Source organism: Mustelus asterias, chromosome 18 (assembly GCF_964213995.1).
Source record: "Mustelus asterias chromosome 18, sMusAst1.hap1.1, whole genome shotgun sequence".
Taxonomy (NCBI): Eukaryota; Metazoa; Chordata; class Chondrichthyes; order Carcharhiniformes; family Triakidae; genus Mustelus; species Mustelus asterias.
The window spans coordinates 24,500,996-24,528,496 of NC_135818.1; the positions used below are offsets into that span (position 1 = coordinate 24,500,996).

Below are 27,501 nucleotides of genomic sequence, written 5' to 3' on the forward strand. Positions count from 1 at the left end.
CAGTTTCTGCACCCCTCCTCCCCACCCGCAGCGGAGGTGGCCCGCTATTGGCCAATGGCATTTTCCATGGCTTGTTGGCCAGTGGCGGACCATGTCGACCATGGGGAGGGGGGGGGGGGGGGGGGGGGGGTAACCAGAAAATCCCAGCCATTGTTTCTGTCACAACAAAGCAAATACCCCTACCTTTCCATTAACCATCAATGTGTGCCAATCTTCGGACATTACATTTTAGCTCTCTGACTAAACATGTTTCAACAAATAGTGATGATGCAAAAATTAATAAAGTGAAACCAATGTAACATGCAATATTTAATTTATTTAAATAAAAAACATCCATGTCACCTTTGTGCTCTCACTTTTTGTATTAATAGCTCTTCATAATGAAGTGGTGTCAATCCCTGCTTGTCCCTTTGAGATGATCTAATTGGGGTTCTCAAAATAATAAACAGATGGATTCAGTGCCTAGAAGCTGGTTTCTCTGGTGAGGATCTTCAGATCGAGAAAGTACTATCCAAAACCATTCAAGAATAAAATGAGGATGTACTTTGACACAGAAAGGGTAGTGGAAATCTCCAACTGTCTTCCTCAAAAGGCTGGGAATATTGGGATACTTTACACTTTCAAGATTGGGATCAACAAATGTTTGTTATGTAAGGGATCAGGAGAATGTGGAGAAATTGTGGATAGATTAAGATAAAGTTCAGATCAGCCATGATCTAACTAAATGACAGGAAAGATTTGAGAGGCATGTTGCCTATGTTGCCCGAGCTAAAAGCCTCCTCTTTAGTATTCTGTTGGTCCTTGTATCCCTTTCTGCCTGTAAGTGTACATGAGGCTAAGAAATTAAGTTACCGTCACACTGCAGCTGATACATCCACAGGGCTCTTTGATACCAGACTGAGGCAATACACAAGTGATAATGTTACTCATGTACAAGATGTAGCTCAAGGACATACATTGAAGCACGTCATTGGAACCTTAGATAGGCCATTAGTGACGACACATTTGGAACACTGTATCCACTACTAGCTACTGTAATTTCCAATGATGCGTGGTTGGGAAGTCCAAGGATGACTGCAGGTTTTCGTCCTCTCAATTATGATGAACACAAGAACTGAACTAATTCTCATTGAAAAATAAAGACTGTCTGGAACAGAGTTCCAAGCAAATTATCTGCACAACTCCTTTGAAACAATTAGTAAAGTTTGAGTAAAGTGGTGATGTATTCAAGGAGGCATTGATGTTCTTGCACTGTCAAGGGGTTGCAAAACATTACCGGCAGACAGGGTGACCAAGAATGATCACCAGCGGGTGTTTCTTTTTGTAAATAGTACAAGTTTTAACTGATAAGAACTGCCCCCAAATAGACAGAGACACAGGAAGAGACTCCCAATAGAATGGAACACTCCCCACTCATCTCAGCCCAGGACTGGATGTTCCCATGCAACAACTTAACAGCAGGACACCAAGTGAAGGGAGTTTACCACCACAAGAAAACCTCCTATTTTGCTTTTGTGACCTCCTATTAGTCCAGCTGATGTCCTCCTGTTGTGATGTGATACAAAATGCGAGGATGTAACAATCTGAAGAGATTGTGACCAGTTAAAACTGGAAGCAGTGCTCAGTCTGAGCTATCGACAAAACTTGGCAGTCTCAGGTCAACTGAAGAGGGTTCAACATAACTGAGGAATTGCAAAGTAAGTTTTCTAGCTTTGATTTAAAATGTACGAGTAGCCACAGTCCAGACTTTTCCCTCTCACTGCCCTGCTTTCTCCTCAGAGCTCCTGATCCACCCTCTTCCCAGCCTCAATATGTTCTGTCTGTGCAGATGATGAACTCTGATGAATTCTGATGAAATGCCATTGACCTGAAATGATAACTCTGTTTTTCTCCGCACAGATGCTGTCTGACCTAATGAGTGTTATTCCATTTTTAACTTCTTATTTCAGATTTCCACCATCCACAACATTTTGCTTTTGAGATCACCATTTGCAAAAATGGCTCTCCTGCTCCAGTCTGTCAACTCTTATCCCAGTCTCAACTCAAGCCCAAGTAGCTATTTTATGGGACATTTAGCTATCCAATTTCCAATGATGCATTGATAGTAGAGTTAACAAATGTAAAATGAAGATTGTAACTGTTGTTCAACTTAAATGAAATGATTTAAGATGTAGTTAAATTATGCATGATAATCTGAGACCTTGACAAGTAAGCTGGTCACATATCCTGGAGTGCTCAGTCTTGGGGTGTATATTGGTCACATATCCCGGAGTGGACAGTCTTGCAGTGTATATTGATTACATATCCTGGAGTGCTCAGTCTTGGGGTGTATATTGGCCACATATCCTGGAGTGCTCAGTCTTGCAGTGTTTTTGGTCACATAAGGATAAGTATATAGGATAAGTATGGCAAGTTTTGGGAACCTTGGATAACGAGAGATATTGTGAGCCTAGTCAAAGAAAAAAAGGAAGCATTTGTCAAAGCTAGGAGGCTGGGAACACACGAAGCAAGTGTGGAATACAAGAAAAGTAGAAAGAAACTTAAGCAAGGAGTAAGGAGGGCTAAAAGAGGTCACGAAAAAGCATTGGCCAGCAGGATTAACGAAAATCCCAAGGCTTTTTATACATGTATAAAGAGCAAGAGGGTATCCAGGGAGAGGGTTGGCCCACTCAAGGACAAGGGAGGGAATCTATGCCTGGAGCCAGAGGAAATGGGCGAGGTATTAAATGAGTACTTTGCGTCAGTATTCACCAAAGAGAAGGACTTGGTGGATGATGAGTCTGGGAAGGGGTGCGTAGATAGTTTGAATCAAGTTGAGATCAAAAAGGAGGAGGTATTGGGGTTCTTGAGAAATATTAAGGTAGACAAGTCCCAAGGGCCTGATGGGATACACCCGAGAATACTGAGAGAGGCAAGGGAGGAAATTGTTGGGACCTTGAGAGAAATCTTTATATCTTCACTGGCTACAGAGGAGGTCATGATGTGGAGATGCCGGCGTTGGACTGGGGTAAACACAGTAAGAAGTTTAACAACACCAGGTTAAAGTCCAACAGGTTTATTTGGTAGCAAATGCCACTAGCTTTCGGAGCGCTGCCCCTTTGTCAGGTGGAGTGGAGAAATACTCACAAACAGGGCATACAGAGACACAAACTCAATTTACAGAATAATGATTGGAATGCAGTCTTTACAGATAATCAAGTCTTAAAGGAACCTAGCGTCGAAACCATGCAGACGCTACGACAACGGATGAATGAACACCGCTCGACAATCACCAGGCAAGACTGTTCTCTTCCTGTGGGGGAGCACTTCAGCAGTCACGGGCATTCAGCCTTGGATCTTCAGGTAAGCGTTCTCCAAGGCGGCCTTCACGACACACGACAGCGCAGAGTCGCTGAGCAGAAACTGATAGCCAAGTTCCGCACACATGAGGACGGCCTAAACCGGGATGTTGGATTTATGTCACATTATCAGTAACCCCCACAGCTTTCCCCCTGATCTTGCAGAATCTTACTAGCTGTTCTGTCTGGAGACAATACACATCTCTTTAACCTGTGTTTAATGTTCCCTCCACCCACATTATCTGTACCTTTAAGACCTGGCTGGCTGGCTGTAGAGATTTGCATTCTAATTAGTATTCTGTAACTTGATTTCTGTGTCTCTGTGCACTGTTGGAGAACAGATATCCACTCCATCCGACGAAGGGGCAGCGCTCCAAAAGCTTATGGTATTTGCTACCAAATAAACCTGTTGGACTTTAACCTGGTGTTGTGAGACTTCTTACTCAGTCAAAGAAGACAGTGGAAGGGTGCGTTTCTGAATGGTGGGCTGTGACAAGTGGTGTTCCTCAGGGATCAGTGCTGGGATCTTTGCTGTTTGTAATATATATAAATGATTTGGAGGAAAATGTAACTGGTTTGATTAGTAAGTTTGCGGATGACATAAAGGTTGGTGGATTTGCAGATAGTGAAGAGGACCATCAGAGGATACAACAGGATGTAGATCGGTTGGAGACTTGGACAGAGAGATGGCAGGTGGAGTTTAATCCGGACAAATGTGAGCTAATGCATTTTGGAAGGTCTAATACAGATAGGAAATATACAGTAAATGGCAGAACCCTTAAGAGTATTGATAGGCAAAGGGATCTGGGTGTACAGGTACACAGATCACTGAAAGTGGCAATGCAGGTGGAGAAATTAGTCAAGAAGGCATACGGCATGCTTGCCTTCATCAGCTGGGGCATTGAGTTTAAAAATTGGCAAGTCATGTTGCAGCTTTGTAGAACCTTAGTTAGGCTGCATTTGGAATATAGTGTTCAATTCTGGTCGCCACATTACCAGAAAGATGTGGAGGCTGTGGAGAGGGTACAGAAAAGATTTACCAGGATGTTGCCTGGTATGGAGGGCATTAGCTATGAAGAGAGGTTGGAGAAACTTCGTTTGTTCTCAGTGGAACAACGGAGGTTGAGGGGCGACCTGATAGAAGTCCACAAGATTATGAGAGGCATGGACAGAGTGGATAGTCAGAAACTTTTTCCCAGGGTGGAAGAGTCAATTACTCGGGGGCACAGGTTTAAGGTGCAAGGGGCAAGGTTTAAAGGAGATGTACGAGGCAGATTTTTTACACAGAGGGTGGTGGGTGCCTGGAACTCACTGCCGGGGGAGGTAGTGGAAGTGGATACGGTAGTGGCTTTTAAGGGGTGTCTTGACAAATATATGAATAGGATGGGAATAGAGGGATATGGTCCCCGGAAGGGTAGGGGGTTTTAGTTATGTCGGGCAGCATAGTCGGTGCAGGCTTGGAGGGCCATAGGGCCTGTTCCTGTGCTGTAATTTTCTTTGTTCTTTTCTTCTATTTTGGTCACATATCCTTCAGCGCTCAGTCTTGGAGTGCACGCTGGTTATATGGAAGTGGTACTTGGTAGTCAGGCTTCACAAATTTGCCAACAACTCCATAGGTGGTTCTGCACCACAGGATATAATCATAATATGAACAGCATTTTGATGAAGCAGAGGGACCCGAGTAATGGTATTTTTTGAATAGCAAGCCTTTCTCTCCAACATTTATTTGAACCTTAAATGTTAAAAATGCCATTTGTCTAACATAGGCAAACAATTAAAGATCCGAACAACGTGCTGGTTAGGTGGATTGGCTATGCTAAATTCTCCCTCAGTTACTCGAACACACACCAGAGTGTGGCAACTGAGGAATTTTCACAGTAATTTCATTGCAGTGTTAATGTAGGCCTACTTGTGACACTAATAAATAAACTTAAACACTGCATTCAATTTTATTTACTGAGAAGCGAGAGCGTGAGGAGAGCAGAAGGTTTGCTGCTCTCCTATAATAATAGTGCAGAAAAGAAGCAGGAGCCTGCAGCAAGCTCCGAACTTGATACTCCCACCCACACACCTCTTACCCACCCCACTCACCTTCTCACCCACCCCACCTGCTCTCGCACAGAGACAGCTGAGATGGATAAGAAGATGAAATTTATTTTTATGAAGCCTAGGTACCATTTGATTCCCCCGATATTATGCCAGGTTTTGCTGCGATTAAAACAGCAAAGGCTAGTTTCTGAGTTCCCACAGAATTATAGAATGATTAAAGCATAGAAGGATTCCATTCACCCATCATGTAAATGGCAGCTCTCTGTAAGAGCTCCTCAGCGAGTCCCTCTCCCCTGCCTTTTCACTATAAACCTGCATCTTTTTTTCCCTTTAGGTAATAATACAATTAAACCACGATTGAATCTGCCAGCACCACATTCTCAGGCAGTGCACTCGCTCGCTGTGTGAAAAAAGTCACCTATGGTTCTTTTTGCCAATCACCTTAAATTGCAACCCTTCCACAAATGGAAATATTTTCTCTCTGGAGTGAATTTTGCTGGCCTACATGAGGCTGGATCACACCAGAGGGTGCAGTACAATCGGGGGGAGCCTTGCTGGAGGGGTTCCCCGACCATATCTCATGTCAGGAATTTTAGGAATGGTAGGATGGCTTTGGACAGGCTTCCCACTACAAGGAGGCGGGAAGCAAATTTAAATACTCAGATGCCCTGTTAAAAGACATTTTAAGAGTTTTAACAACACCAGGTTAAAGCAACAGGTTTATTTGGTAGCAAATACCATTAGCTTTCGGAGCGCTGCTCCTTCGTCAGATGGAGTGGAAATGTGCTCTCAAACAGGGCACAGAGACACAAAATCAAGTTACAGAATACTGATTAGAATGCGAATCCCTACAAAACTCTTTATACTCTTTAACCTTCTCTTTAACCTGTGCTTAATGCTCCCTCCACTCACATTGTCTGTATCTTTAAGATCTGGCTGGTTGTAGGGGTTCGCATTCTAATCAGTATTCTGTAACTTGATTTTGTGTCTCTGTGCCCTGTTTGAGAGCACATTTCCACTCCATCTGACGAAGGAGCAGCGCTCCGAAAGCTAATGGTATTTGCTACCAAATAAACCTTTTGGACTTTAACCTGGTGTTGTTAAAACTCTTACTGTGTTCACCCCAGTCCAACGCCGGCATCTCCACATCAAGAGACATTTTACTAGGCCATTGACAAAATCGACCCCCACCTCTGAATGGAGAGGGCACTCGCTGAATGCAGGCAGTCTCCCCGTGGTGACCCGGGGAAAATATTTTTATTCAAAGAGGAGCTGACAGGCAGGGAACCCACACAACCCCAGAGATTATTTCCTCCATTATATCAATCAAATTGGCTGACAATTCTCTAGGCAGGACTTGCTCCTAAGCGAGGGGTGGAAGCCCCATACCCAGTCAATTAATGCACCATGGAGCATTACACAACTGCAGGGTTGCTGACATCAGTGGGGATGCTTTCCTATTGACTTATTTGGTGACAGACTGAGAAACCCTACCGTCTGAAAAACCCTGCACCCTTATCTACTCTGTCCAGACACCTGATGATTTTGAACACTGCAATTTGTTTCCTCTTCTGAAGTGAACTATCCCAGTTTTTCCAATTTATCCTTGTAACTGAAGTATCTCATCACTAGAAATATTTGCATAAATCTTTTCTGCACCCACTCTAATGCCTTAACATCCTTCCTGAAGTGTGGGGTCCAGAACTGGGCCCACTACTTCAGTTGAGACTTAACCAGTGGTTTATAAAGGTTCACCATAACTTCCTTGTTTTTGCACTCTCTACTTCTGTTTAGAAAGTCCAGTATTCTGTAAGTCTTATTAAATACTTTCTCAACATTTCCTGCCACCTTCAATGATTTGTGCACATATACCCCTCCCCAGGTCCTTCCCCTCCAGCACCCCCTACCCGTTTAGAATTATATCCTTCATTCTTGTTTTCCTACCAACCATTTCCTTGCATTAAATTTAATCTGCCATGTGTCTGCTCATTCCAACAGCCTGTCTATCCTCATCCTCCTCACAGTTCATGCTTCCACCTTTTGAAATAGTACTCTGCACACCCAAGTCTGGGTTAATAATATACATCACAAAAAGCAATGGTCTGAGTACCAAACTCTGGGGAACCCCATGATATACCATCCTCCAGTCTGAAAAACATCTATTTGTCACTTGTCTCTGTTTCCTGTCACTCAGCAAGCTGTGTACCCATGCTGCTACTGCCCCTTTTATTCCATAGCTTCTACTTTGCTGACAAGCCTATTGCACAAATGAATGTGCATTGGATGTTCATCCAATGCCTTTTGGAAATCCACCACATCAACTATATTACATTCATTAACTTTCTCTGTTATCTCGACTCAGTCAGACCGGTTAAACACAATTTGTCCTTAAAATTTCCCTGCAATCTTTGCTTAATTAATTCACATTTGTAGAGGTGACTATCAATTTTGTCTCATATTATCATTTCCAAGCGTGTCCTGCTGAAGTTAAACTGACTGGCCTGTAAATGTTGGGTTTTTCCTTGCATCATTTTTTGTAACATTGGCAATTTTCCAGTCCAATGCATCACCAATGTATCTAAGGAGGATTGGATGCATCTCATCTGGTCCTGGTGACTTACCTAGTTTAAGTACAGCAAGTTTTGCTCATGCCTCCTCTTTATCAATGTCCGCCCAATGTCTCAACTAACCCTCTTTCAAAATGACTTTGGCTCCATTTTCTCCCTTGGTAAAGACAAGTGCAAAGTACTCATTTAGTATCTCAGGGCATCAAGCACAAGTCTCATTTTTGGTCCCTAATCGGCCCTACTCTTCCTTTTTCCACCTTTTTACTATTTATATGCTTATAGAAGACTTTTAGATTCCCTTTTATGTTGCTTGCTGGTTTCTTCTCATACTTTCTCTTTGCTGCTTACTTTTTTCACTTTCTTTCTGAATTTTCTATATTTAGCCTGGCTCTCACTTTATCAACTTAACACACATACTTTTTCATTTAATCTCTTTCATCATCCAGGGAGCCCTGACTTTTTGTCCTTTCTTTCCCAGTTGGGGTAATGTACCTGAACTGCAGTCAAACTATCTCCTCTTTTAAGGTAACCCATTATTCAGTTACAGTTTTGCCTGCCAAGCTTTGATCCCAATTTACCTGCACCAGATCTATGTCCACCCCAGTGAAATTAATCCCCACCCCCCAATTAATTATTTTTTACTCTGGATTGCTCATGGGAATCATACTGAAATAATATTAGTGTTTCAGGACCTTTAATATTGTTCAGATTTGCCTACCCTTGTGTGGTATGTTCTCATTTTCTCAACAAACATGATCATGATTCTACAGCTGACACGAGATTAAGCAAGTCGTATTTATTGTCATTGTCTCATAAACTGAACCTTTACACAGGTCCCCACAAGACAAACACGCCCTTATCTTAAGAGGTGGAAACAGAAAATGATGGAAATACTCAGTAGATCAAGCAGCTTCTGTGAAGAGAGAAAACAAGTTAACATTTCAGTTCGCTGACCTTTCAGCAGACTGAAAAAAGTTAGAAATGTAATACGCTTTAAACATGTGAGAGGTGGAGTGGGTGGAAAAAAGAACACAATGGCGGAAGGCAGGAGGGAATAAATGACAAAAGAGCTGGTAGTGCAAAAGGAGTGGTAATGGGACAAAAAAGAAACAAAAGATGTGTCTAGAGGAGATGCAAGTTTAAAGTTTAATTATTAGTGTCATAAGTAGGCTTACTGCAAACAAGTTACTGTGAAAATCCCCTAGTTGCACTCTCTGTTCGGGTACACTAAGGGAGAATTTAGCATGGCCAATGCACCTAACCAGCACGTCTTCCAACTGTGGGAGGAAACCGGAGCACCCGGAGTAAGCCCAGACAGACACAGGGAGAATATAGCAGACTCAGCATAATGGAGTGATCCAAACTGGGAATCGAACCCGGGTCCCTGGTGCTGTGAGGCAGCAGTGCCGCCGCCCCCATGACTGAATGATGAACGTCTGCCATCCAAAAACAAAAGAAAATAAGAGAGTGAAACTAGAATGTACAAAATGGAGCAGAGGGTATGGTCTGAAATTGTTGAACTCAATATTGAAACCAGGGGGCTGGAAGGTGTCTAATCAAAGATGAGGCACTATCCCTTGATCTTGTGTTGAGCTTTGTTGGAACAGTGCAGGGCTGGTGAGACAGAGAGGTCAGCAGTATAGCAAGGTGGAGAATTTAAAATTACATTCTTCTAGAAGCTCAGGGTTATGCTTTCAGATTGAATGCAGATGGTCCATGAAGCGATCATCTTGTCTGCGTTTGGTCTTCCCAGTTTAAAGCAGGCTGCATCATGAGCAGAGAATATAGCATACTAATTGAAAGTAAATCGCTATTTCGCCTGGAAGGAACGTTTGAAGACTTGAGGAGATAAAAAGTCAGGTTTTTCATCTCCTACGCTTGGATAGAAAGGTGCCTTGGGAAGGGGTAGGAATGATGAGGGTGATTGAGGAGTGGGCCAGGATAATCCAAAGGGAAGAGTCTCTTTGGAATGTTGTTTGTTGATGGCGTCACACTGGAGGTAGCAGAAATGGTAGGGATGAAGACATGGTCAGGTGAGAAGTAGTAGAATGGCTCCCCTCTCTTTTTGCCCCTCAGTTGATCATATTAGGTGTTTTTTTAAAAGAATATGCTTGCCAATTCAGTGAATGTTTAATTGTTTGGGTGCTGTGACTTTAAAAGACAAACACAGGTTTTCTACATGCCTGCACACGGAAGTTACAAAGTGGGAGGGTAGGTTAAGAGTCCACAAAATGTTAATTGTTTATGAATCCTGTAGATTGATGACTTGGATGGTTTCACACTGGGCTCGATGGTCTTTCCTCATTCTGCGTTGAGACGATTAAAAGATGTTGATGGACAATTTCTGCCTTTTCTTCTGGAGTCAGCCGTGGCTGGATTGATATTTAAGAAGCTGCTTTTGGTGTTTGGCAGGGCACAAGCTTGCAGGATGGATGAAGAGGTAGACTCCCACTTACCAACTCAAGATCCTGGTCTCAATCAGACTGTCCCTGGAAGTTAGCTTATCATATAAGCTCTTGTCACAAACCGGCCAGTTATTTAAACAAAGTCACAATAAGCTGATGCCAGGTCCATTGTTTAAGAATTATTAGATTATAGTCGATGGAGTTCCTTCCTCAGCCAGGTCCATTCACTAAGGTCTCATGATTGAGTCTAATGGCTTGGTCAACACCCAGCTGAATACACAGGTCATGTATGGATGTTTTGTAAATAGTTCATTCACACGTGTCTAAGTGGTTGTCTCTGGTGAGTTACTTCAAGACAGCCCGACTCCTTACTGATAGCTGTACCCAAAAAATTACAAAGCTATGTAAGTGCCCAGCCATCTTAGGAGCTGCCACTTAAAGTAACTTAAAATATTGTTGTCCAGTCTTCTAAAATTTATCTGGTGATTTCAATCTACTCAATAAATAAAGTCATTCTGGATATAAAACATGCGTTTAGAACAGGAGCCCAACCATGCTTTCGGGGAGGGAGTGCAAGGGGTGAAAGTAGAACTGTAGTATATTGAATAATCATGATGTGGAGATGCTGGCGTTGGACTGTGGGGTAAGCACAGTAAGAAGTCTCACAACACCAGGTTAAAGTCCAACAGGTTTATTTGGTAGCAAATACCATAAGCTTTCGGAGCACTGCTCCTTCGTCAGATGGAGTGGATATCTGCTCTCAAACAGTGCACAGACACAGAAATCAAGTTACAGAATACTAATTAGAATGCGAATCTCTACAGACAGCCAGGTCTTAAAGGTACAGACAATGTGGGTGGAGGGAGCATTCAACACAGGTTAAAGAGATGTGTATTGTCTCCAGACAGAACAGTTAGTGAGATTCTACAAGCCCAGGAGGCAAGCTGTGGGGGTTACTGATAATGTGACATAAATCCAACATCCCGGTTTAGGCCGTCCTCATGTGTGCGGAACTTGGCTATCAGTTTCTGCTCAGCGACTCTGCGCTGTCGTGTGTCGTGAAGGCCGCCTTGGAGAACGCTTACCTGAAGATCCAAGGCTGAATGCCCGTGACTGCTGAAGTGCTCCCCCACAGGAAGAGAACAGTCTTGCCTGGTGATTGTCGAGCGGTGTTCATTCATCCGTTGTCGTAGCGTCTGCATGGTTTCCCCAATGTACCATGCCTCGGGACATCCTTTCCTGCACCGACCTCCTCAGAAGACAAACACGGGACACGGTGGACAGAGTACCCTTCGTCGTCCAGTACTTCCCCGGAGCGGAGAAGCTACGGCATCTCCTCCGGAGCCTTCAACATGTCATTGATGAAGACGAACATCTCGCCAAGGCCATCCCCACACCCCCACTTCTTGCCTTCAAACAACCACGCAACCTCAAACAGACCATTGTCCGCAGCAAACTACCTAGCCTTCAGGAGAACAGTGACCACGACACCACACAACCCTGCCACAGCAACCTCTGCAAGACGTGCCGGATCATCGACACGGATGCCATCATCTCACGTGAGAACACCATCTACCAGGTACACGGTACCTACTCTTGCAACTTGGCCAACGTTGTCTACCTGATACGCTGCAGGAAAGGATGCCCCGAGGCATGGTACATTGGGGAAACCATGCAGACGCTACGACAACGGATGAATGAACACCGCTCGACAATCACCAGGCAAGACTGTTCTCTTCCTGTGGGGGAGCACTTCAGCAGTCACGGGCATTCAGCCTTGGATCTTCAGGTAAGCGTTCTCCAAGGCGGCCTTCACGACACACGACAGCGCAGAGTCGCTGAGCAGAAACTGATAGCCAAGTTTCGCACACATGAGAACGGCCTAAACCGGGATGTTGGATTTATGTCACATTATCAGTAACCCCCCACAGCTTGCCTCCTGGGCTTGTAGAATCTCACTAGCTGTTCTGTCTGGAGACAATACACATCTCTTTAACCTGTGTTTAATGTTCCCTCCACCCACATTGTCTGTACCTTTAATAGCTGGCTGTCTGTAGAGATTCGCATTCTAATTAGTATTCTGTAACTTGATTTCTGTGTCTGTGCACTGTTTGAGAGCAGATATCCACTCCATCTGACGAAGGAGCAGTGCTCCGAAAGCTTATGGTATTTGCTACCAAATAAACCTGTTGGACTTTAACCTGGTGTTGTGAGACTTCTTACTGTATATTGAATAACACAGTCAAGAGCCCTGTCATCCACAATGGTAGGGGGAGAAAAAGGAAAACAATCAGAAGCACTAGTGGAGAAAAATATATGATGGAAATGGGAGAATGCAGGATGTATCATGGTGGCTTTGGAAGTCAGTGAGGTTCATAATCAATGTCTATTGACATGCTATTCCCAGAAATGGAAATAGAGAAGTTGAGAAAAGAAAGAATCAGAAATAGACCATGGGATGATGAAAGAATGGAGGAAATTGGAAGTATAGTTTATGAATTTTTCCAGTTCAGGGCAGCAGCAGGAAGTGGCATCAATCTAGTTATCATTATACTGGAAGAAGAGGGAGGGGGCTGAATTGGGCTGGAAAAAGTAAGGCATAGTATATGAAGGCATAGTAAAAGTAAGGCATAAGGCAAAAATAAGGCACAAAAAGTAAGGCGTAGCTAGTACTGATGTGCATATCCATAGCAACGTACTTTATTTGGAGGAAGTGAGTGGAGTTAAAGGGGAAACTGTTCAATATGAGGGCAAGTTCAGCCAAGCTGGGAGGGTGGTGGTGGATGAGACTGGTTGGATTTCAGTTCATGGTAAAGTGGAAAACCATGCTAGTGGGGAACTGAGGTGCAGAGAGATTGGCTGTCCATGATGAAGAGGAAATGGTTAGGGTCAGGAAACTGAAACTCTTTCCAAGGGTTGAGGACATCTGAAGAGTTATGGATATAGGTGGGGAGAGACAAGGCAAGGGAAGAAAAAAGAGTAGAGATAGGAAGAAATCAGTTCTATGGAGCAGTAACAGGTTGAAATGAAATGTCTACCAGGGCATTTGTGTTTGTGGATCCAAGGAAGGAGGTAGATGCAGGCTGTTTGGGATTGGACACTCGGCGATTGGAAGCCATGGAGGGAAGATTGTCAGAGGAGAAGAGTCAGACAGTTCTGGAAGTGAGAGCTCGATGCTTAGTTTTGGGATCATGGTCTAGGGTTGGTAAGAGGAAGAGTTAGAGTGTTGGTGTTAGGTCTCTGCAAGGTGAGTGAGGTCAGTTCACCAGACTAATACAGCAGCACCATGCCAATGTTGGGGTTGGACCTAAGAGAACTGGGTGCAGTAAGTTGAGAGCGAAATAGGTTGGAGGATGGGAGGCAGCAGAGAAATTGAGATGGCCAATGTCACGCTGGCAGTTCTCAATGAAAAGATCAAGGCCAAAGAGAGGGGTCTAGGTGGATTGGGAATAATGCAGATGGGCAAACGGGGTCCACTGAGGAGGTGGAAGACACTTGGCCAAAGAGGTAGGTATGGATGAAGGCAGGGGAAAAGCTGAACTCGAATGTCACTGAGGTAGAGGCATAAGGGGTGAAGCGGAGGGTTTTGCCCTGGACAGATTGTTCAAGGCCAGAAAATGGAATGTCGGAGGGTATCATAAATACACAGCAAAGGTTAAGATTAGAAGAAGGGATGGGATCAGATGGAAGTGAAAGGGAAGAAGAAACCTGAGAGGTGTTGGGTAACCAAGGGTTGTTGTAGCTTCTGATCTGTAAACATCTGAAAGAAAGGAGAAAGATTTTTTGTTAAAATGTCACAAGGGTAAATGAAACTACAAGCCAGGACAGGTTTTAACACAGAATGCCTGTGCGGCTGAACAGAGAGGTTGAGAGTGTACTTGTAGTGGTGAATGAGTGCAGATTTCGGGATGTGGTTCGAGGAATACTAAATATCTTGTTGATAGCAGAAATCGGGTGTGGTTCAAAACATGAAGTGTGGAATTTCAGTTGGAAACTGTGTTGAATAAGTTACACAGTAAGAAGTTTAACAACACCAGGTTAATATAAGTTACAGCCAGAGACAGTTGCTGAGGAAGGAGATAGAAGATAGGAGGAGATAGAAAAGTGCGTTTTTGTAGATACCTGATCTAACACAAGGAAAATGAAAAGCAATGAAGATGAACAAGCGAAAAGAAGGAAACAGAAATCCTGTTTGAGGGAAGAACAGAACTAATCGGGCATTCCTGGAAGGGAAGAATTAAACGCTAAAATGAAAATATAAAACTGTAGATGCTGGAAATCTGAAATAAAGACAGAACATGTTGAAAATACTCAGCAGGTTAGGCAGCATGTGGATAACCAGAGTTAACGTTTCAGGTCTGTGACCTTTCACCAGAAATTTGAAAAGTTAGAAATGTAATGTACCTGTCTTCACATTTGATCTTAAGATATAGCCACAGTTCGGGTTGTCTTTATTTCTCACTTTACTTCCTCACTCTAGTAATGAGGAACCTTCAAAAATTCTTGGATATTGTGTTAATGTGTCATTATCAAATTTATTGCTGAGATAAGGGAAACATAGTAATTAAAGTTTATGTTGTTTCCAGGTCAGAGCATCTATTGCTCTTCCCACTGTCGACCCAGCAACTGCACACACAGAGACAGACTCAAACCTGGGCACTGGAAGGAAGTTGCTTGTAGATTGGAAAAAGTCAATCAGGATCAGAACAGTGTCGAGTGAGCTTGGAGAAGACAATGCAAGCACAACAGGAAAATAAGTATTCCATCAGCTCCTACTCCAAGGAAGAAATCAACAAATTAGAAAGTCACTATCAGTTTTGTGGGCACACTTTGAGGATCACTCGGGACTTCAGCAGTAACCTTGGGATATCAGCAATAATCTGGGAAGCAGTAAGTCCAATGTTTGATGTAAATGTGTTGATCTGACAGATATAAGGCCCATCTATAACCTCTGTTTCCTACTACAAATACCCAACTTATTTGGTGTAGTGAGTTTCTATATGAAAATACATAGGAAGGAACGGGTAGATGAAGAAAGATCACCTGGTTTGCCTTTTACCATCCTGGTAGTTGTATAATGTAACCATATTGGAGTTATTGATTAACCATTGTAATCAATCTCCATCAATGAGGCTACAATAGACCGAGACAGGAAAACCCCTGTGGTGGACTTTTGGGAACCATAAGTCTAAAGTCACCTTTTCTTAGCAAACATGCAACACACCACACACAAATTATGCAGATGCTTGGTTTTAGGCTAAGAAGAAGAATCCAGGAGAATTCCTGACCAATCCCAGAAAGCAACCACAAACAAATTCCTGATAATATGAGGTGTATCACCCAACATCCCACCAACCATTTGGAAGCACTGATATTAGTCTGAGTGAAGGTAGGCTGGGGACCCCTCTCCTTTCCAACCTCCCTTCATGTGCTTGAGCCAATATCATATCTTCTTAGGCATGATGTACATGGTTAATATTCTCCTAGCCATAAAATACAAGGTCAATTCCCTTCTCGGCACTGTGGACATAGTTAATACCTCCCTGGGTGCCAAATACATGACTAATATTTTCCTGAGCACAATGTGTTGTGCTTCCATCCTCCGGAGCACCATCTATTGAGTTGTATCCTCCAGGACTGGGTTAACATCCTCCCTGGCACCATGTATTATATTGCTATCTTCAATGCCACCATATTTTTTTTCTGTGCCCTCAACACCATGTAACTGATTTACACCCTCTTTGGATTAATGTGCTGCGTTTGTGATATCATGCTAGATTTATATCCCTCTGGGCACATGCATTATATTTTTATCCTTCTTAGCACCATTGGAAAAATTGGAAATAGAAACTGATTGTACTTTGGAACACTCAGTTTGTGAATGGCACTGTGTAAACATAAGTTTTATTTTCTGGGGTGATACACTCTTTGACATCATGCACTGGATCTCTACAGTCCCTGACACTCCGTAATGGGCTTGCGTGCTTTCTTGCTTCATGTTATAGGTTTGCATATTCCTGTACACCAGGTGCTAAAGTTAGCCTTCCTGGCACAATATACTGAACTTGTACCATCCCTGGCACAAACAATAGCATTGTACCCTTCATGCCACAGTGTACTAGTCATGTAACCTTCATGGCACTATGCATTGGGATTACACCTTTCTTACACCATTTACCGTCTTTACATCCTCCCTGATGCCACATGCTGATTTAATCTGTCTGGATCCATGTGCTGGATTTATACCAAACGTGGCAATATCTACTATGTTTATACCCTTCTCAGCACCATGCACTGGTTTATATTCACCCTGGCATCACGTCTTACACTCTTTTGTGAAAAATTGCTGGTGAATTAATTCTAATGTTAATACGTTTTCTTTCAGGGTCTTGTTCTCTGCCAGTACTTTGAACAAGAAAAGATCAGTTTTGCTGGAAAGAAAGTGATTGAATTGGGATCAGGCACTGGGATTGTAGGGATTCTTGCTGTCCTGCTAGGTGAGTTAAAGGTTCCAAGTGTTTTTGTAGGTGTGACAGAGAAAAATGGAGTACAGTGGAATGGGATGGGTGCAGTAGAGAGGAGAAGCATTTACAGCATAGAAACAGGCCATTCAGCTCAACAAGTACATGACCCTGTTTATGCTCTACATGAACCTCTTCTGCTTGTCTTCCTTTAACTCCATCAATACACCCTTCTATTCTTTTTTCCTTCATATTTCCCCTCAGATACATCTATATTCGTTGTGTCAATTACTTCTTGAGGTAGCAAGTTCCATATTCTAACCACTCTCTGGGTTAAAAAGAAATTTCTCCCGAATTCCCTATTGGATTTAGCAGTGATTATCTTTTATTTATGGCTGCTAGTTCTAGCTTACCCCACAAATGGAAATATCTCTGCGTTTACGTTATCAAACCCTCTCATAATTTTGAAGACGTCTATCAGGTTTTCTCGTTTCTGTAAGATTCCAAATAAGATTCCTTTTCTGCATTAACGACGCTCTTAATTTGTCAACCACAAATTTTGTAATTGTAATTCTGATTCCTGAATACAAATCATTCATGTAAATTGTGAACAAGTGATCCTTGTGCTGATCTTCTTGGGACATCACTTTCTACCTTTTGCCAGTCTATTTAATCCTTACTTTTTATTTTCAACTTTGCACCTAGCTTACTATCCATTTAGCTTCTTGTCCCAGGTCTCCATTTGTTTCGGCCTTAGTCATGAGTCTAGCATGTGGTATCTTATTGAAGAACTGCAGCTGTACTCCCAAGACATGTAGTAGGAACCCTGCAATTTCTTCCTTAACTTCTAATATACACTGAAGCAATCCATCCAAACCAGAGGGGTTTATCTTCTCTAAGTTTGATAAATTTATCAATTATTATTTCTAACCACACCCTTGCCTTTCAATCTTAAAATGTCTCTATATCGTTTAGATCACTTCTAATGTCATGGACACCGTGCTAATCTCACGCTAGTGAATAATGGTCACTGGGCTTAATAAATCCCCAATTTTATAAATAAGGGTTTCAATTTTTTTGTTTTTCTCTTCAGTTCTTGGCTTCTAGTGGTTTCAAAGTGATGCTTTGAAAGGAAAATATCTTTATTTCAGGAAATAAACAATCATTGCCCCAAAAAGCTACACCTTATCCAGGCTCTCCCAGTTCACCTACTATTATGAACCAGGTCCCACCTCTCCTGGAGCACAATATCTCATTGTGCTGCTACTGACCTGAAAAACTCCAGTAAATGTAGAAACATATTTCAACTTTGGCTGATGAGCTGAGGACTTGATAATGTCAGGATTCCAGAGTCCACCCCCTTCATTCTTGCCACAGAACCTGGGCAATGAGTAAGAAAGGGTTCATCAAAACAGGGTGAAGTACAATAGGGCGTTATGTCCCAGGCCACTCCAGTTACTATGAAGGCCTGTTAGGAACCCTAGAAATACGCAGCAGACGGGTCTCTGGCAAACCTCCCGTTGGATCAAGATTTTGGTCTGTGAAAATGTTTGGAAGCAAGTGAATCACAGTATCTTCATGTCATGTGAAAAGATGTTCCAAGCACATCACCCAAGCCCTTCGGCGACCAGCAGATGGCAATGGGAGCATTATTTTCTCTGGAAGCTTCTCACCGTGATCTAGCACAGATGCAGCAGTTACAAAATGGTCGTCTAGTACTCGGACGAGACAGGGGTGCCTTTCAGTAGCTTGAACTGCGACTGAGCAATGCTCTTTAGGATCCACTCTGTTTAGCCCTTATCAGGAAGGGAGCTACAAAAGGTGCCCTACACATAGTCTGCCTCACCTTTCTCGACTGGATTGCCACATCCAGAGGAATCACCTTCTGTGCAAGTAGTAAAGTTTGGGACTTGAGTATCAGGACCTGCAAGTGGCCACCCACAGCTTTGTATCATGTCTGCGCCCAAGAATTTCAGCAATATGATATCAACATTGCTGCTCTGAGTGAGAGCCAGCGAGCTGGAGAGGAGCAGGTCAAGGAATACCAAAGCAGTTATACTTTATTCTGGAAAGGGAAATCAGAAGAAGAATGCAGACTTCACGGAGTTGGATTTGATGTCAAGAACGAACTTGTGAACCGGTCTCATAAGTTCCCTCTTGGAAGAAATGACTCGGAAGATGAGCTCGAAACCTCGCCAATGTCCACGGAAGTAATAAAGTCACCACACAAATGAGGAACAACAAAGCAACAGGTGGTGATGAAATCTTTTAAGGATTGAACAGAGGAAAGAGAGGACCTAACATTAAATCTTCATGCCCTTACCCTACAGATCTGGAATGAAGAGGAAATCTTAAATGATCTCAAGGACGCCATGATTATGGCAATCAAGAGAGGGGACAAATCTAACTATGGAAATTACAGAGGCATCTCCCTGCTTTCCATTGCAGGAAAGATCATTTCAAGAACATTTCCGAAAAAAACATATACTTGCTGAAGAGCTACTCCTAAATGTCAATGTGGGCTTCAGCCATCAAGAGGCATGGTCAACATGATTGTTACCGCTCACCAACTACAAGAAAAATGCCATAAACCTCTCTACATAGCATTGACTTGACAAAGGTCTTCTAATCTGTAAATTGTGAGGCGGTCTGGAGGATCCTGCTGAAAAATGGATGTCCTCCAAAATTCACTATCTTCCTTCACCTGTTTCATGATGATAAGCGAGCAGTGATCCTTAACAATGGATCTATTACAGGCCCTTCTGAGATTAAGGCAGGAATCAAACAAGATTGAGTCCTAGCCCCAAATCTTTTTTCAATCTTCCTTGCCGAAATGCTCCATCTGACTAGAAAGCAGCTCGAGTGCAGCTTTTATTGAATGGACGTTAAACTATTCGATCTCAGGTGACTAGGATCACCGTTGAGCTCCAGTACACTGATTATGTGATATGTTGGAAATGGATCTCCAGAAAATCGTCAATGCATTTGCTGAGGCATACGAGAAGATGAGACTTGCACTCAACATACACAAGTGTGGCGTCAGAGGACTCGTGGGCTGCTTAGGTTGTACCATTGTTTAAGAAGGGAAGAAGGGGTAGCTCCAGGTACTTTTGGTTGAACCTGGCAGTGGGAAAATTGGTAAAAATTCTGAAATACAATCTAGATCATCATTTAGGTAGGCCACCAGTTAATCAAGGACAGCGAGCATGGATTTGTTAAGGGAAGATTGTGTATGACTAACTGGATTGAATTTTTTGAGGTAACAAGAGGGCCAATGGGGGTTGTGCAGTTGATGTAAACTACATGGATTTTAGCAAGGTTTTTGACAAGGTTCCACATGGCAGCCTTCAGTAACTTAAAAGCTCATGGGACCCATGGGAAAGTGGCAAGTTGGATCCAAAATTGGCTCAGTGGCAGAAAGCAAGGGATAATTGTTGGTGGCCATTTTTGTTAGAGAGGCTGTTTCAAGTAGGGTCCTGCAGGGATCAGTCCTGGTTCCCTTGTTGTTTATGGTATATTTATCTCAATGATTTACACCTAAATATAGGGGATGGCAGTGGTCTGAAACTCAGATTGAAAGGGTGCTTGGGGCAGAAATCCTCATCACATTTAAAAAGCATCTGGATATGCGCTTAAAGTGTCAGAACCTACAGAGTTATAAACCAAGAACTGGAAAGTCGAATTAGGCTGGCACAGACATGATAAGCTGAATGGCCTCTTTCTGTGCTGTAAATTTTCTGTTTTTGTGTTGCTTCTATATTACCGAGAAAAGTTCTGCAGGGTCGACTGAGCTGCATGTGTCTTTTTTGTTTCCTGATTCAACACTGAATTCACCGTGAAGTGGTCTGCCCAGCTTCATTCTTTCTAGGGGCTTGATATGACTGTGGGGCTTGCTGGGGCACATCAGTCAAAGTCTCTGCGTTAATATTCCAGTAACACAACCACTATGCTCATTAGTGCAGAATAGGATACAGGTCAAAGAGTTTTGGATGAGTTGAGGTTTATGAAGGATGGAAGGTGAAGGACGGGAGACTGGCCAGGAGATCGCTGGAATAATGGAGTGTACAGTGACAAAGACATGGATAAGGATTTCAACAGTAGAAGTGATGAGGCAGGAGTGGAGACAAACAATGCTACTACTCTCAATACAGCTTTTTATACCAGTAGTCCAACTTACTTTCGGGTAACAAAAACAGGAGCCAACATTTCAAGCACTAGCTCTATCCTCTCTCCACAGATGCTGTTAGATTTTCCAGCATTCCCTTTTTTGTTTCAGATTCCAGCATCCGCAGTATTTTACCTTTACTTAGGGGTAACATTGATTTGGCACTTTATACACGGAAACAAGTTTTTTCTTAATCTGCCTCGCTGTGGACAATAAAACTTGACCTTTATTTATAGCTCATTTCCAGTAAACTTCGGATCCATCCTGCATCTGTTCCATAAGAACATAAGAAATAGGAGCAGGAGTAGGCCATCTAGCCCCTCGAGCCTGCCCCGCCATTCAATAAGATCATGGCTGATCTGAAGTGGATCAGTTCCACTTACCCGCCTGATCCCTATCACCCCTAATTCCCTTACCGATCAGGAATCCATCTATCCGTGATTTAAACATATTCAACGAGGTAGCCTCCACCACTTCAGTGGGTAGAGAATTCCAGAGATTCACCATCCTCTGAGAGAAGAAGTTCCTCCTCAACTCTGTCCTAAACTGACCCCCCTTTATTTTGAGGCTGTGCCCTCTAGTTCTAGCTTCCTTTCTAAGTGGAAAGAATCTCTCCACCTCTACCCTATCCAGCCCCTTCATTATCTTATAGGTCTCTATAAGATCCCCCCATAGCCTTCTAAATTCCAACGAGTACAAACCCAATCTGCTCAGTCTCTCCTCATAATCAACACCCCTCATCTCTGGTATCAACCTGGCGAACCTTCTCTGCACTCCCTTCAAGGCCAATATATCCTTCCGCAAATAAGGGGACCAATACTGCACACAGTATTCCAGCTGCGGCCTCACCAATGCCCTGTACAGATGCAGCAAGACATCTCTGCTTTTATATTCTATCCCCCTTGCGATATAGGCCAGCATCCCATTTGCCTTCTTGGTCACCTGTTGCACCTGCAGACTGGGTTTTTGCGACTCATGCACAAGGACCCCCAGGTCCCTTTGCACAGTAGTATGTTGTAATTTTTTTCCATTTAGATAACAATGCTATTATTTCCTCCAAAGTGAATAACCTCACATTTGTCAACGTTATACTCCATCTGCCAGATCCTCGCCCACTCACTCAGCCTGTCCAAATCTCTCTGCAGACCTTCTACGCCCTCCACACGATTCACTTTTCCACTTATCTTTGTGTTGTCTGCAAACTTTGTTACCCTACACTCAGTCACCTCCTCCAGATCGTCTATATAAATGGTAAATAGTTGAGGCCCCAGTATCGATCCCTGCGGCACGCCACTAGTTACCATCTGCCAACCAGAAAAGCACCCATTTATTCTGACTCTCTGCTTCCTGTCGGATAGCCAATCCCCAATCCACGCTAACACCCTACCCCCAACTCCGTGTGACCCAATCTTCTTCAGCAACCTTTTGTGAGGCACCTTATCAAACGCCTTTTGGAAATCCAAAAACACCGCATCCACCGGTTCCCCTCCGTCAACCGCACTAGTCACATCTTCATAAAAATCCAACAAGTTCGTCAAGCACGACTTTCCCCTCATGAATCCATGCTGCGTCTGCTTAATCGAACCATTCTTATCCAGATGGCCTGCTATTTCTTCTTTAATGATGGATTCCAGCATTTTCCCAACTACAGACGTTAAGCTAACCGGCCTGTAGTTACCCGCCTTTTGCCTATTTCCTTTTTTAAACAGCGGTGTAACATTAGCCGTTTTCCAATCCGCCGGCACTACCCCAGAATCCAACGAATTTTGATAAATAACCACTAACGCATCCGCTATTACCTCTGACATTTCTTTCAGTACCCTGGGATGCATTCCATCCGGGCCCGGGGACTTGTCCACCTTCAGTCCCGTTAGTCTACCAAGCACTGCCTCCCTGGTAACATTAATTGTATTGAGTACCTCTCCTCCTACCAACCCTCTATCGTTAATATTCGGTAAACTATTTGTGTCTTCCACCGTGAAGACCGACACAAAAAACTTATTTAAAGTTTCAGCCATTTCCTCATTTCCCACTATTAAATCCCCCCTCTCGTCTCCAAGGGTCCAACATTCACTCTTGCCACTCTATTCCTTTTTATGTATTTGTAAAAGCTTTTACTATCATTTTTTATATTTAGAGCTAGCCGAACTTCATAACCTATCTTTCCTTTCTTTATCGCTTTCTTAGTCGTTCTTTGTTCCCCAATGCACATCTGTCCCTTTTAAAATTTGTCAAGCAGAATTGCATACAACATATTCCAATTGTATAGAATCATTTAACTCAAGCTTAAAGTTTATTTATTAGTGTCACAAGTAGGCTTACATTCACACTGCAATGAAGTTACTGTGAAAATCCCCTAGTTGCCACACTCTGGCATCTGTTCAGGTACACCGAGGGAGAATTTAGCATGGCCAATGCACCTAACCAGCACGTCTCTCGGACTGTGGGAGGAAACCAGAGCGCCCGGAGGAAACCCATGCAGACATGGGGAGAATGTGCAGACTCCACACAGTGACCCAAGCTGGGAATCTAACCCGTGTCCCTGGCGCTGTGAGGCAGCAATGCTAACCACTGTGCCACCAAACTCAAATGACTGGACTGACAGAAGCCATTTCTTACACAGATTCTACGTCACTCCCTTTTATATACAATGTTCCCCTGTGATAAAACCCAGAATCACATTTGCTGTTTATTGCAGAACCCTTCGTAAAGTTTGTCCCAATTCTGTTAATATTCCTGATGTGGCTGAGCTTTGATCTTTGTCAGAAAATATACTTCACATCTCTCTGCACTGAACTGTATTTGCCTCCTTTATGCGTCTCTCCCCTCCATCCAGCTCCAATCTCCCATTCTTCCCAGTTTCAGGTGCCCTCTAATTTATCAGCTGCAAACCTCCACATCAGTCCTTTTGTGCCCCTGTCCAAACCATCAATGACAGATGAAAGTAAAACAAAAGAATTTCATGAGTATGAAGGCAGTAGAAGAGGAGAGGATCAATGCTTTCAATGCAAAATTGGATAGACACTGGAGGCAAATAAACTACAGGGCTAGAGTGGGAGATTGGGACAGAGAATTGGCAATGGGTTAAACAGCCTTTTCTGCGCCATAATAACTTTATATAGCACATCACTGCCCGTATCTCACCATATATAACCTATAGCCCAGCCAGGATCAGAAGCTAACCATTTGTAAATACTTTTGTATGTCATGATTTCACCACTGTTATGTTTAAGTGTCTAACTTGCTGTCCCTCGGATGTAAAATTATTCTTTCCGTACTGAAAAGTTCATTACTTAGCACCTTTTGTTGTGTTAATTTGCTTTATCCCGGAATCAATTGCCCACATTTCCTATTTTCAGATTGTTGACAGAGAGGAAGCAATGTAGCGATGCCTTGTTACCATTTACAATTCTTTCGGCAGGTGGAGATGTAACCTTGACAGACCAATCAACGGTTCTGAATCAAATCAAGTTCAACATCACCAACAACGTCCCCGTTGTCAATCAGCAGCTGGCAAAGGTCTCTGCTCTCCTTTGGGGTGAAAACCAGGATCAGTTTCCGACAGACTACGACTTCATCCTAGGTTCAGACATTGTCTACAGCTCACGGGACTACCCTGCTCTGATAAAGACCCTGCAGCATCTGAGCAACCAAAACACCGTCATTTACATCTGCTCCAAGATGCGGGACAGCATGGGAGCCACTGATTTTCACAAGAAGCTCCTGCCGCAACATTTCAACTCGGAAATTGTTCACAGGACTGAAGATAAAGAAATCAACGTGTTCAAGGTGACCAAGAAATAAGTCTCTGATGCCATAGAGAAGCCACCAATGTAATGCTTTAAACCCGGATACGGGTATGGAGGGTGGGGCTGCTTCCTGCTCGTGGCAGAGTTGCACGACCAGTGATTCTTTCACAAGTATGAGGAAATTGTTACCATCGTATCTTTTCAAAACATTTCTCCACCATTGAGTATTTTCTGTCCCCTCACGTTGCTGTATTCAACGTGGTGACACACAGCTTGAGGTTTTGCCCAGTAGGCTCCTGCAGGTCTCGGATTTCTTGATTCAACGGTTAGAAAACTTTATGTTGGGCGAGGAGTGAATTCCAAGGGAGTCACATAATGACCATCTTCTAGATTGTAAGACAAGACTAGGAGTAAGTTCTCAGTCAGCTGTAACAAATTTGCCACTGATTAATTCCCTTGTATTTCTCTCACACACTGTTCTTAACACCATTCTTAACTCCTTGGAGCATATTCTCAACTTTCTGCCCTCGATTTTTAAAGTGGGAGGCAAATCTTTACTGTGTGTTATCCTGCTTCTGAAAGAATCATTCCAATCAACCAGGATAAACAGACTACTTGCTAAAGAAACACTTAAAAAATCCCAGTTTCACCCCAGAGGGAGGGAGAGGCTGAACTATTTCTATCATTAGTTAATCTGTCACTTTGTCAAAAAGAGATGCTATATTTTCAGACTAACACCGTCCCAGCTATAGATTTAACAACGGGCATATTAAGTATTTCAAACTGCAAATACCAAAAACCAAATGTTACCAATCCGGCAAATTAGAACATGCTCCACTAAGCTGTGGCCCACAGAAGCTGTGTTTCTGAGAACTGCTGAGAAGAGTTTGTGCTAAATGGGATTGAGCTGGTGTCACTGTGATTTAGGTTAACGCTGCTTCCTACTATATTTAGTATTGTAACCTCTTTCAATACTGAAAACGAATGAAATAAAAAAGGTGTTTCCATCGCATGGAAGTGTGTTTACATTATTCTTTTGATGTCAGCTGAGGATTCAATGTTCAATAACGACCAGCAACATTGTAAAATAGACAATTCAACTGAGGGGAATGTTCACTCCATAACTTGGCACGACCCCAGCCACAACTGACTTGCCAGGCGCAACCCCAGCCGCAACCGACACACCAGGCGCTCTGACAAAGGATCATCCAGACTCGAAACGTTGACTTTATTCTCTCTCTCCACAGGTGCTGTCAGACCACAGTATTTTGCTTTTAACCTGGTAACTGATGTTGAGTTTGAGCTCCACCAGGACTCCAGGTCTCATTACAGGCTCAGTTCAGTGAGAGTAACCACTCTTGACACCAAGGCAGCATTTGACTAGGTGTGGCATCAAGGATGCCAAGAGTTTTACCGAGGGAAGTCTCTCCACAGGTTGGAGACATACCTAGCACAAAAGATGATGGTTGTTTTTGCTGGAGACTAAACATCTTATCTCCAGACATTGCTGAATGAGTTCCTCAGGGCAGAGTTCTAAGCCCAACCGTATTCAGCCAATTCATCAATAACTTTCCTCCGTCATAAGGTCGTGATGATGTTCGCTGATGATTGTGAATTCGGGACTATACAGAAACTGAAGCAGTCCATGTCCATACGCACCAAGATCTGCAAAACATTCACATTTGGCCAAAAGTGGAAAGTAAAAATACACATCATATAAGAGGGCAATGGGAATCTCCAAAAGAATAAAATAATCTCCCCTTGACATTCAACGGCACGACAATCAATGAATCCTTGCTATCAACATCCTGGGGATTGTCACTAACCAGAAACTTAAATGGCCATTTAAGGACTACAAGAGCTACTCAGAAGGTGCAAACATTGCAACAAATGACTTACCTCCTGACACCCTCCAGCCTCTCCACCATCAACAGGACAAAAGTCAGGAAATGGCATCAGTGTGGCAGCTGGTGATGGAACAGCTGCCACACTGATCATCTCAATCCCATCAAGGATAAATCTCTTTCTCATTCCACTGCCCCAAGATCTCTCTCACTTCTGATGCAACTCCCAGATACGCAAGGGAAACAACAGTAGTCGTAGGGGTTAACAAGTCCGAGTGCTGAGACAAATGGGAGTCAACTCCGGACTGTGGAACAATGAGTAAGGAATGATGACTGTCAGCTAGTCCAGGCATAGAAGGAGATTGTAAAGGAAGAACAACTCTCGTAAAGAGACATAGAGGAATAAAGTCCATGTCTGTACAGCTGTTATCCCTAATGTAGGGAGCACACATGTACATTTGGGAAATCTAAGCTGTTGAGTGGGATTTTCGGTTGGCACTTGCCCCAAAACCGGAAAATTCGACCCGAGGTCAATAGACCTTTGTGTGGTCCGTATCCCGCCGGCTACGATTCCCGTGGTGGGCGGGATGGGAAAATTCCACCCATATTGTCACTTGGTGGAAGGACTAAGTAGTGCGACACAGTCCAACTAACTGCACATAGACAGAATGCTCTTATATAACATTACAGTCAAGACAGCACAAGTCCAACATCAACCCGATGAGCCCAGTGCTTGAGAGTAGCATTCAGGCCCAATCTCATTAGTGCTGCCTGCAATGCGATACATTAACATTTCAATCAATCAGACATCACAGCATCTCCTCGTCCTTGAACTTGTATTTATGGAAAGGACATCCTATTAACCTGACACTGTAGCTCTCCCATTCCATAACCCTTCCAGTAACTGATTCCACTGTTCCATA

At 43.2% G+C, this 27,501-nt stretch overlaps 1 protein-coding gene across 1 annotated transcript; it reads left to right on the top strand.

Annotated features, from left to right (window-relative positions):
• Positions 1 to 14,990: 14,990 nt before the first annotated feature.
• On the top strand, positions 14,991 to 25,745 carry LOC144507017 (EEF1A lysine methyltransferase 3-like). Its single transcript, XM_078233559.1, has 3 exons — positions 14,991 to 15,249; positions 16,745 to 16,856; positions 24,407 to 25,745. The coding sequence occupies exons 1-3, from the start codon at positions 15,094 to 15,096 to the stop codon at positions 24,787 to 24,789; spliced, it is 651 nt and encodes a 216-aa protein (XP_078089685.1). The 5' UTR covers positions 14,991 to 15,093; the 3' UTR covers positions 24,790 to 25,745.
• The last annotated feature ends 1,756 nt before the right edge of the window (positions 25,746 to 27,501 follow it).